The 12,612-nt window shown below is 40.6% G+C and overlaps 1 protein-coding gene across 4 annotated transcripts in view; it reads right to left on the bottom strand.

Annotated features, from left to right (window-relative positions):
* Ppp2r5e (protein phosphatase 2 regulatory subunit B'epsilon) overlaps positions 1-12,612 on the bottom strand; it is a 148,190-nt gene that overhangs the window by 69,641 nt on the left and 65,937 nt on the right. For all 4 annotated transcript variants that reach the window (XM_070032043.1, XM_070032059.1, XM_070032053.1 and 1 more), the window contains one exon: positions 170-366. In XM_070032043.1, coding sequence (XP_069888144.1) covers positions 170-366 — 197 coding nt within the window. The remainder of the gene's footprint in view (positions 1-169; positions 367-12,612) is intronic.

Here is a 12,612-nt window from a genome sequence, read left to right as displayed (position 1 = left end):
GATTTCATCCTCATCAAATCACGTTCTTCAACTTCTAGGACTGTGCTGACTATTCATGTTTAGCTCTGAGAAGGTTGGCAACCTCCAGTGACCTCACTCTGCAATAAATACACCTGTGAGTTGCTACGAAGATGCTTTAAAGTGTCGGCGGCGGCGAAAAGAAACTCACCATTCTAACTACTTCAGGGTAAGTCTGCTCTGTCAAACAGCCTCTGCTTATTGTAATGTAGTCCACCAGTTCATTAAGAGTGGAGCGCTTGTATTCTTTCATTTTAAGATCAGATAGCGTGTCCATGAAGTCAAAAATGACACAGCACTGCTGAAGTTTCTTTAGGAACAGTTCAGGCTGCTCTGAGGTTGGAACGTCTAAGAAAAAAAAAGGAAATGGCGTAAGTCTGTCATCCATGTCTAGGTAACAGGAATTCTCTGTGAAAGTTACTTCAAAAGTAAGCTCAAAAGAGTAAGAATTCACATGACAACAGTGTTCTTAACAGTTACACATGGAGGCGGAAACACACATACCCTCTGCTTCAGAGACCTCGTCTCTCTGAAAACTGTAATGTACCAACACACCAACTGCATTTGCTATTCTGCCACCAAAGACAGACAACCATCCCAATGGCCATTTGAAGATGGAAACAAATTTTAACCAAAAACACCCCAATGCCAATACCTTTAAGCCCCATTCCCCACCCCACCCCCCAAAAAAACACTGAAAAAGGTCAAATGTTTCCTTATAAGGTGAAGCCAGAAGTTTTCACTGTTGGTTTAAATCAGTTTGGCTAAAAATTTTCATAGCAGAAATGTCAGTCTATTCATTTTAATTTCATGCTGACATCCTTGGTATTTAAAGCAATTGCTCTGTTTATACTTTTTGTGTTGTTTTGGCTTGATCTCTATGAGGTTTCTCTGCCAAAAAAAAAAAAAAAAAACTTTATAAATGAACAAAATGAAACAAAACCAATGCTCTCAAAAAGAACAGTGAGAAAATAAAAACAAACTCCTCTTCAATTTATACTCTCTGTTGACCCATCTCCCTCCCTTACAGAAGAAGAAAACCACTAACATCTTTCCTAATAGGTTCTCAGAATAGACATCTGTTCTTTTTCAAACAAACAGTAGGTCAGACATTTGGTTTGGTGTTGTTTCTTAAAAAGTAGATACTTTTGGTTAAAGTTCTCCCACTAGCCAGGCGCCAGTAGCTCATGCCTATAATCCTAGCTACTCAGGAGGCTGAGATCTGAGGATCACGGTTTGAAGCCAGCCTGAGTAGGAAAGTCAGAGACTCTTATCTCCAATTAATCACAGACGAAGCCAGAGGTGGCACTGTGGCTCAAGTGGTAGAGCACTAGTCTTGAGCAAAAAGAAGCTCAGGGACAGTACCCAGGCCTTGAGTTCAAGCAGCAAGACCAGCAAAAAAAACAACTCTAACTAAAGAAGAACCTGACCTACAGTTAGACTTGCAATCCACTGGCTAAGACACAGACAGCACACTTCCAGTTCTGTCTTCTTCCCACTATTTTATCGGCCCAAACTGGAGTTTCCCAGCAGAGGTAATGAAAATTATGACCAGGGTAGACGCTGTGGCCTTCATCCAAGGCCATTAATTCATTAATCTTCAGGTAAACAGGCGGCATTATTTTCCAGTCTTCAACAAGAAAATTAAGAGATCCCACAATGAATGGGTTACAGAGCTGGGCACAGTGCCTGGGTCTCTAAGCACGCTCAGGACTTTACCAGTGTTCAGCCTGTCATTCACAACCACCCTCAGTGGCCAGCCTCCCAGCTGAGGCTGCACAGTCAGGACACATGCTTCCTAGAAAGGGGAACAACAGCACATACACACACATACACGTATACACACGTGTACACACACGCGTACACCTTATACCTAAGAGACCCAATAGACAAGGGGATGAAAAGCCAGTCTTGGGCACAAGGGACCTGCATAAAAATTCTCTAAAACCCTCTTCCTTCCTCATACCCCAGGACCTCACAGGTACTTCCTCCAAGCCCCTCCAGGAGAAGCTTAATCCAGTAGATGCGACACTTAAAACAGGATTTTCCACCAGACATTAGGAAACAACAAGTAATTAAGACTGCTATTCTCTGAAAAAAATAGTTGTAAACTTAAAGAGATTGTTCACCAATGGGTTCCAACCCCTCCAATTAATGAAGTCTGATGTAGCTTATGGCCAAAGGTTGTTAAGTTAAGGCATCACTTCCTGATTCTGTGCTTCTATATTTAACCAGTTTGAAAATATCTGAGCCTAGACCATACCAACTAAATGTATTCAAATATGGCTTTCTCTCCAAGTATGATCTGCTTCATATGTTATAAATAAGCAAACAAACAAATAAGAAAAACAGCCAGCCAGGCCTTGGTGCCTCACACCTATAATCATCACTACTCAGGAGGCTGAGATCCAAGAATCTCCGTCAAAGCCAGCCCGGGAAAAGAAAGTCCATGAGACTCTACTCTCCAACCAACCACCAGAAAACCAGAAGTGGCCCTGTGGCTCAAAGTGATAGAGCACTAGCCTTGTGCTCAGGGACAGTGCCCCCCCCCGAGTTCAAGCCCCACAACTAACCAACATACATATGTAAATACATCAACAAATCTGCTTTTGTACATGACTACATGGTTTTAATCAATATTTAATTACACGTGAAAGACCCACCCCAGTTAGTTACTGAAATCTTCTGAGCTCTAAATTAGACCCATATCTTGAAGCTCAACAGAAGTTCTGAAGCTGCAAAGAGAACAGGATAAAGTGAATTAACGTAACATTTGCTAAAGGTTAAATTTTTAGGAAGACTTAAGTTAACTCCACTTTTGATACCTTTAATGAGGCCTAAAACTCTTGCCATTCAATGGAGAACTTCTGAATTAAGAGTTATAAAAGCATCTGTAAATGACAGCCTTTCCACAGGAAAAGCATCAAATAAACAGTAACAGTTAATGTGTATGGTCACTGTCATAAAACTCAAGAGATTCACATATTTAACAATTTTTAAAGCTCTGGCAATTAATATATATTGACCCTTTTAATGTTAGGCAGTTGAAATTTATCCTTATTTATTTTAATTGGTATATTATAGACAAAAGACTCCCCACTTGCCAGATGAACGATAACAGCTGAACATCCCCTGGTCTGGTGTCAGCACTCACACACACTTCATCTCATTCAGTCCTTGCAACGAACAACCCACACCACAGGTACTATTTCCAATTTAATAGATGAGTGAGTAAAGGTACAGATTAGGTAACTTCACCAGAGTCATCCAGCTAATAAATAGGGGAGACAGGACTGGATCCTAGGCAGCCTGGCTCCAGAGTCTGTACTACTCAACACTGTGCACCATTCAAACACAAGAAAAGACTAGAGTAACACTATATTCCAGAAAATAAGAGGCAAAAGAGGAAGAAAGCAGGAAGGAACCACAACTCACTCTAACATGCTCCCATTCACAAAGCATCATGCTGAAGCTCTCTTTATTTCCCCTCCAGCCCACTTACCGGAGATTAACATATACAGCAAAGCTATACTTTATGTTTTGTCCCTTATCACAGATTAAAGTTTTCTAAATTGACCTCCCTTCACTAAATGGAAGAAGTCAAGAACAATAGGCCAGGGGACAGGAACTTGCGCATTCCCTTAAACAGACAATTCCTGAATAGTAACAATTAAAAACAAAGATTTTCAGTCACACTGAAAAGGAAGCCTATCAAAACAGTCCAAGAGCAGAGTGGTAGGTAGTTCACAATTCTAGTTTCAGATACTAAGAAGGCTGGGATGAAGGCTGGGATGAACAGATCACTTGAGCTCAGGCATATAAGACAGTCAAGGCAACATAACAAGAAAAAATAAAAACTAAAGGCCAGGTGCTACTGAGTCAGGCCTATTACCCTAGCTACTCAATAGGCTGAGACCATGACTGTGGTTCAAAACCAGGCCTGTTGCCCTAGCTACAATTATCCTAGCTACTAATACTATTAATCAGCAAAATACTAATTAATCAAGTAGCAGAATGCAAACATGAGCAAGCAAGGGCCCTCACACCAACACCAAATTAAAAGGGGGGGGGGGAGGGGGCTGGGGCATGATTCAAGTGGTAGAGTGTCTGCCTAGCAAACACAATGCCTTGAATTCAAACCCTATTACCCCCCCAAAAAAAGACACTCAGAAATAAACATAAATTATGAAAATCAGAATTCCCAAGTAAGATCAGATAGTAGAGATTTGTATCATTATGCTCCCATGGGAACCTCTGACCTACAAAGGCCATCCTGCATTCCTGCCCCCCAGGAGCTCCACAAAAATATAAGCATAAATAATGAGTAACCAATAACTGGTTGTGTAACAGCATGAAGGTCATTAGTTCAGTGACTCATCCTTTAGATGTTAGTGCGCATTTACAGGGGAAATGAACCAGGTGTGGTAGTATACCTTTAATCCTGGCTACCTAACAATGGAAATGTAGGTAAGGGAATCTAGGAGGATCAAGGCTGATGTCCCTGTGCAAATAGTGAGACCCTATCTGAAAAAGAGACTAAAATAAAAAGGACTGTTGACATGGTCCAGCTGGTAAAGACCTACCTAAGGAACACAAGGTAAGGTCCTAGATTCAAATTCCAGTACCTTTACAAAACAAAAATCAAATAAAGGGGAGATTAAATTGATCCAGATCTCATTGATCTTAAAATTAAAATGATTTCCAGGATATGTTTCTCACCCAAGGAAACAAAAAGGTGGCCAATTCTTTTTTTTTTAAGGTAACGATATTTTTAATAGTCACAATTTGTTTTCGTAAGAAGAATGGATGTGGGGCTGGGAAGTTGGCTCCAGCGGTAAAGCGCTTGCCTTGCATGCCTGAGGCCCTGGGTTCGATCCCTCAGCACCACATAAGCAAAAAGAAAAAAGCCGGAAGTGGCGCTGTGGCTCAAGTGGTAGAGCACTAGCCTTGAGCTGAAGAGCTGAGGGACAGCGCCCAGGCCCAGAGTTCAGGCCCCACGGACCCAAAAAAAAGAAGAATGGATGTCTACTAACAATAGGGAAAGAACAGTCTCACAATAAAAGATACTTCCTTTTAAAAGTGAGTTAAAAACACCTTCTCCTTCTGTCTTGCAATCTCTCCCTAGATCTTTTCCTCTGTGTGTGTGTGCGCGCGCGCGCGCGTGTGCGTGTGCGTGTGCGTGTGCGTGTGTGTGTGTGTGTGTGTGTGTGTGGTTTTGGGGTTTGAACTCAGATCCTTATGCTTTCTAAGCAAATGCTCTTACCACTAAATCACTTTTGCAGCCCTGATATTTGTTTATTATTTTCTAGATAGGAGCTTACCTTTCTGCCCAGGTAAGCCCCTGAGCACCCATCACCTATGTTAGGCATCCTAGTAGCTAGTACAGAAAGGCATACCACAGTGTTCAGCTTTCCCTTGAGGGATTTTGGCACAAACTTGTGTCAAAACGAGACCCCAACAATCTCAGCCTCCCAATTAGCCAGGATGACAGGCAGGAGCCACTGACACCAGGCTTCCTTTTCATCTCCCGATTTTCCACTTTGCACAGTAATGGTAAAAACTTGCCCGCTGCTGCAAAGTACTTAGGGATCTCTGATCCACGTTACTCTTTGAGTGTTACCCTTTTTTTGAAGTATGAACAAGCAGTAATGACAGTAGTAATTTCAACTATACTTAACACAAGAAAATCATGCATTCTACAATCATATAATAATGGTAGTCATGTAATATTTTTAAATCCTGTAAAAATAAAATTGTCAGGAAACACTCTGGTACTCACTACATTACATTGTGTTATGTTTTTAAATCCAACATTCCACATCCTTTTTTTTCCTTTGATCAGTCATGGGGCTTGCACTAAGGGCCAGAGCACTGTCCCTGAGCTTTTTCGCCCAAGGCTACTGCTCTACTACTTTGAGCCACAGTACCACTCTCTTCACATATCTTAGTCACCTAGCAGGACAAAGTTCCTAGTAGAAGTTTCTAGAATATAGTAGATATATAATATGTTAGTTGAATAAGTAAATCACAAATATTGAGTTTCATTTCCCTATATGATCAATTTTAAATTAGAATGTATTTCTCTAAAAATGAAACTATGCTGAGAAACTGAGGGAACTACTTACATATTTGATAGAATAATTTATTTCCCAATGTATTGAGTCCTAAAGTGTAAATTTAAAAACTAGGATGTTTAAAAAAAAAAAAAGCTGGGGGGACTGGCAAGGTGGCTCAGTGGTAGAGCGCTTGCCTTGCATGCCTGAGGCCCTGGGTTCGATTCCTCAGCACCACATAAGCAAAAAGAAAAAAGCTGGAATGGCGTTGTGGCTCAAGTGATAGAGCGCTAGCCTTGAGCTGAAGAGCTGAGGGGCAGTGCCCAGGCCCAGAGTTCAAGCCCCATGACCGGACCCAAATAAATAAATAAATATTAATAAATAAATAAAAGCTAGGAGGTTTTTAATGACACAATGTTCATAAACCTAAAAAACTGGAGAGGAGCTGGGCTGGGTTGCCAAGGGCTCATGCCCATAATCAATCCTAGCTACTCAGGAGGCTGAGATCTGGGGACGGCGGTTCAGAGCCAGCCCAGGCAGAAACTTCTGTGAGACTCTTATATACAATTAACCACCAGAAAAACTGGAAGTGGCACTGTGGCTCAAAGTGGTAAAGCACTAGCCTTGAGCAAAAGAGTTCATGGACAGTGCCCAGGCCACAAGTTCAAGCCCCACGACATACATACATACATACATACATACATACATACATACATACATACATACATACATACATACATACATACATACGTAAGAGATACAGCTTACTCAAAAAAATCCTAACTAAAAAGTATACAGCCCCACAGGGCCTGGGAAGGTGGCTCAGTGGTAGAGCATTTGCCTTGCATGCATGAGGCCCTGGGCTCGATTCCTCAGCACCACATAAGCAGAAAAGGCCAGAAGTGGTGCTGTGGCTCAAGTGGTAGAGTGCTAGCCTTGAGCTGAAGAGCTGAGGGACAGCGCCTAGGCCCAGAGTTCAGGCACCATGACCAGACCAAAAATAAATAAAAATGTGTATAGTTCCAGCCAGGTGCCAGTGGCTCACGCCTGTAATCCTAATTACTCAGGAAGATGAGATCTGAAGATCACAGTTCAAAGACAGCCTGGGCAGAAAAGTCCCTGTGAGACACTATCTCCAATTAATCTCTCAAAAACCAGAAGTGGGGCTGTCTCTCAAAGTGGCAGAGCACTAGACTTAAGCAAAAAGAACTCAGGGACAATGCCCAGGCCCTGAGTTCAAGCCTCATGTTGACCAAAAATTTTTTAAAAGACAATCATTCCAGCTGGGCACCAGTGGCTTACACTTGTAACTAACTACTTAGGGGGCTGAGATCTGAGATCTGAGGATTTCAGCTCAAAAGCCAACCTAGGCAAGAAAGTCTATGAGATTCTTATCTTCAATTAACCACCCAGAAGCTGGACGTGGAACTATGACCTAAGTGTTAGAACACTAGCCTTGAGCAAAAGCAATCAATAACAGTGCCCAGGCCCTGAGTTCAAACTCCAGGACTGGCAAAAAATTAAAAGAAAGACAAAAATTAAAAATAAATTAATTAAAAGAATATATGTGGAGAAGCCAGTGGCTCACGCCTGTAATCCTAGCTACACAGGAGGCTGAGATCTGAGGATCGCGGTTCAAAGCCAGCCTGGGCAGGAAAGTTCGGGAGACTCTTATCTCCAATAAACTGCTAGAAAACCGGAAGTGGTGCTGTGGCTTAAGCGGTAGAGCGCTCGCCTAGAGCTGAAGAGCACAAGGACAGCACCCAGAGTTCAAGCCCCATGACAAAAAAAAAAAAAAAAAAAAAAAAAAAAAAAAAATGTGGAGAAAAAATAAAATACTGAAAGTGAAAATTAGTACAGAAATCTTAATAAAGAGTTTGGAAATGGCCTCCATAGTTTAAAAAAAAAAACCTGAAATGTTGTCAAGTTTATCATTACGGATGATGGGAAAGTCTAGTGCCAAGTGAACAGGAACTACATTCATTTGTTCATTAGCTCACCAAATGTTCACAGCACATCCAGTGATGACCACATACTGCTTGGGTATCACAAAGAGTCAAAAGCCTTGAGCTTTATAGTCTAGCAAGGGAAAACAAATCATAGCAACTAAAATGAATACATTAATACAAGCTATCTGCTATGGAGAACTAGTGTACAAGGCAGACAACTATCCTGGATCTAGAAGGTACAGGGTCTATTAAGAAGCCCACACTGGCCTCAAATTTCCCATCATTCTGCCTCAAACTCCCAAGTTCAGGAATTATAGGCCTGGGCTGAAGAGTACAATTTTAAGCAACTGTTCACTACATAGTGACATTTGAGCAAGTACTTGAAGGAGGTAACATAGGTAGTCAGCAAAGAGGATATCTAGAAAAAGAAGCAAATGTGGCTGAACTGCAGCTGGAAGGAAGTGGGGGAGATGAGGACAGAAGGGACTACAAGGACTTTGTCCTGGACTCCGGTTCAGAATTAGAATCACATACTGTTCACTGAGTCACATGGACAAGCCACTTGCTTCTCTCAGCATCTGTAAAACTGAGAAAATGTATTTTACAAGGCTGAAGAGTATATGAAAAGACATTTAGGAGGGAAGTGCTTTCCACATACAAACAAAAATCATTATCCCTTTACCACGCATGTACAGTCCACAGAATAAATTAATTTCCTATTTTTAGGGGGGGTCTATTAAGACCTGCTTTTGGCTGGGCACTGGTGACTCATTCCTGTATAACCCTAGTTACTCAGGAAGCTATGATCTGAGAAATGAGGTTGAATCCAGCCTGGGCAAAAAAGTTCATTTAGACTCTTATATCCAATAAATACCAGGAGGCTGAGATCTGAGGATTCCGGTTCAAAGCCCGCCCGGGCAGGAAAGTCTGTGAAACTCTTATCTCCAATAAACCACCAGAAAAACCGGAAGTGGCGCTGTAGCTCAAGTGGTAGAACACTAGCCTTGAGCTGAAGAGCTGAGGGACAGTGCCCAGGCCCAGAGTTCAGGCCCCATGACCAACAACAGCAACAACAACAACAAAAAACCTAAATACCAAAAAGCTGTGGCTCAAAAGATAGAGTAACAAGAAGCTTAGGGACAGCGCCAGGCCTGGGTTCAAGCGCCAGGCCTGAAATCTCCTGTATTTTTTTTACCTGTACATTATTTTAGCACACTCAAAAATTTATACATACTATTCCCAGAATGTAAAAAAACAATAGCACTCAAGCATAAAAAACAGAAAAATTTTATGCAGAAAAAGGTATGTATTGGGCTGGGAAGGTTGCTCAGTGGTAGAGTGCCTGCCTTGCATGCATGAGGCCCTGGGTTCAATTCCTCAGCACCACATACGCAGAAAAGGCCGGAAGTGGCACAGTGGCTCAAGTGGTAGAGTGCTAGCCTTGAGCTGAAGAGCTGAGGAAGAGCGCCCAGGCCTAGAGTTCAGGCCCCACCAGCAAAAAAAAAAAGGAAAGAAAGAAAAAGGAAAAGGTATGTATAAATATTGAATGTATGACACAAAAATCAAAACTGAGACAAGATCAAAACTGAGACAAGCAAAGATGGGCATACTCTTAAAAGTATTTAAGGGGCTGGGAAGGTGGCTCAGTGGTAGAGCGCTTGCCTTGCATGCATGAGGCCCTGGGTTCGATTCCTCAGCACCACATAAGCAAAAAGAAAAAAGCCAGAAGTGGCGCTGTGGCTCAAGTGGTAGGGCGCTAGCCTTGAGCTAAAGAGCTGAGGGACAGTGCCCAGGCCCAGAGTTCAGGCCCCACGACCAGACCCAAAAAAAAAAAAAAAAAAGTATTTAAATATGTCTTCTGAAAGACCTATAAACACTGTTTTTATTAAACTATCAAACACCGAAGCTATCTATTTGAACCTATAATCATAATTTGTGTTACTGGCTCAGATAGCTTTTGAGACAAGGAACAAATTACAAAATCATAACCTGAGCTTTAAAAAAAATTACAAAATTCCTTACATTCCTCAAGACTCAGCACTACCGATACTCAATTTTCAGCAGTGTTTAGAAGTGTAAGTAATAAACACCTTCAAAAAATACCATTTTTACTTACGCCAGTTATAAGGTAAACAATATAACAATTTTCAGGAAGTACTTAGTAGTCATTTAAATGACCAACACACACAAAAGATTTACAATAAAAAACACTTAATTTTCAAATATTTCAGTTTCCAAAGGGCTCTCTATCCCAAGAGATTATTTCAATAAAGATAAAATTGGCCCAAGTATTTTCCATTTGTTTTAAGGATTACTATCAATGTGAATCATTTCAGAATGAAATGAACCTAGAACTATTTAAACAGTATATGAGCTTAAAAACAAATTAGACTATAAGTATCACATGAATATCAATGAAGCTCTTTGTTAAATTCACAACTTATAGTTGGCAACACTCAAAGACACCATTAAGCTTTTATAAAAAGGTTTAAAGTATAAAAAAAATGTGAATCCAACATTTCAATGCACCTCAGATAAAGAGTTTTAAATGAGACATGAAGCTCCTAGAGTAGTGACACAGGGCTGAATATAGTAGAATGGCTCTAATCCCAAAAGTAATAAAAAGCCATTCATTTATAACTTAAGCCATAATCTGGGCAATAAAACACAGTGACAGCATGTAATATATCACCCTAATTATAGAACTATCCCATAATTCAAAGAAAGAATATTACATAATATAAATTAAATACAAATGTAAGCCTGTATATCAATGTTGAAAAATTGGAAATTAAAATTGGAAATATCATATTAAGAGAAACACTTCATTTTAAAGGTTATTTCCTAGTATATATATATATATATAAAACCAGAATTATTCATGCATAAAATCACGACTTAAAATAGATATAGAATGTACTTACATAGGTATGTAGACAGGTATTTGTTTAAACATAAGGGACTCCAAAATCAAAACTTGCAGAACAATATAAAGAGTTTTAAAGAAATAGAGTGCTCAAAAGTGCCTGAAAAATACTTTCAAAATAGAAAAGCATTTTAAAACGCAGCCGTATGATCTGATACTATCTTCAGCTAGGATATTTACAACCAAGTTCCTGTTTGCTACTGGCTTCTTGGCCACAAAATCTCTATCTCTGGGGGTAGAAGACACTGAAATCTAAAAGATACATACTAATAGTGCATTTCTAAGAAGTCTTTTTTTCCAAATTATGATTAATCCAGCATTCTATATGCAATGTTGGACCCCAAAACTTAGCTCAACATACTACTAGGTAGTTCCAACATTTTCTCTTCTGTTATACAAAAGCAACGTTATCTTTCAGAAAAATTATCGCTGTTTGACTATATTATCCACATTAGGATTCAAATACGAGAAGTTAGTATTTGTAAATATAATAAAATTAAAACTAAGCTAGGCAATTAAGTCCAACATCTCAAAAGTATGTGGGTTGTGATTCTGAAAAAGCATCATAGAAGCATTCAAGGCTCCAAATGAAATAGACTGCTTTGTGAATAATTGAGAAACTGAAAAAAATCTAAACACATTCTACATTCTTCCAGATGGCAGAAGTTATCCTTTGAGCCACAGACACCCAGACGTTGAAATCAGAGGGCCTGGGTTCAATCAGTCAGGCTCCACATGTACCTGGCTGGGTAATTTTGAGTAAGGGAATGTTGACAGTCTGCCTGGATTCCAAGGCTGGCCTTGCATAGGTGAATCTCTGTCCCTGAGTTTCCTTGTACATAAATGAGGGTATGATAATAATACCAGCCTTAACTTAAGAATTAAAACTAGTGGGGTACACCTGTAATCCTAGCACTTGACAGAGGCTAGAAGAAAGGAAAACAGCAAGTTCCAGACCAGCCTGTCTCCCTACCCTCCTTCCTTTCCCCCTCCCCGCCCAAAAGAGAGAATGAATAAACATAAAAGTTGTGCTTGAAACACACTTAATGCCCAACTAATTTAAGTTGCCAAAATTACTGTTGTTAAAGGTTATCACTAGCCTGGGACTGGCAGCTCATGCCTATAATCACAGCTACTCAGGAGGCTGAGATCTGAGGATCACAGTTCCAAGCCAGGCCTAGCAGGGATAGTCCTTGAGACTATCTCCAATTAATCATCAAAAGCCAGCAGTAAAGCTATGATTGAATCTTCATGTCCTCTACAAAATGAGTTAAGAATAATAACTCTGGAGCTGAGAAGGTGGCTCAGTGGTAGAGTGCTTGCCTTGCATGCACGAGGCCCTGGGTTCGATTCCTCAGCACCACATAAGAAAAAAGAAAAAAGCCCCAAGTGGCACTGTGGCTCAAGTAGTAGAGTGCTAGCCTTGAGCTGAAGAGCTGAGGGACAGCGCCCAGGCCCAGAGTTCAGGCCCCACAACCGGGTCCCCCCCCCAAAAAAACAAGAAGAACTCTGACACAGAGATAGCTCAAGGATTTTAAGAGATAATATAATAAAGTATGTCACAGAGTCTAGAATATAGAAAATGTTCCATAAATGTCAGCTTTATAAAAACATGAACAAGTGGGCTGGGAAGCTGGCTTAGTGGTAGGGTGCTTGCCTCATGTGC

The sequence above is a fragment of the Dipodomys merriami genome, unplaced genomic scaffold (assembly GCF_024711535.1).
Source record: "Dipodomys merriami isolate MVZ:Mamm:240054 unplaced genomic scaffold, mDipMer1.0.p SCAF_1, whole genome shotgun sequence".
Lineage (NCBI taxonomy): Eukaryota > Metazoa > Chordata > Mammalia > Rodentia > Heteromyidae > Dipodomys > Dipodomys merriami.
This window is presented reverse-complemented; position numbering and strand designations above follow the sequence as displayed.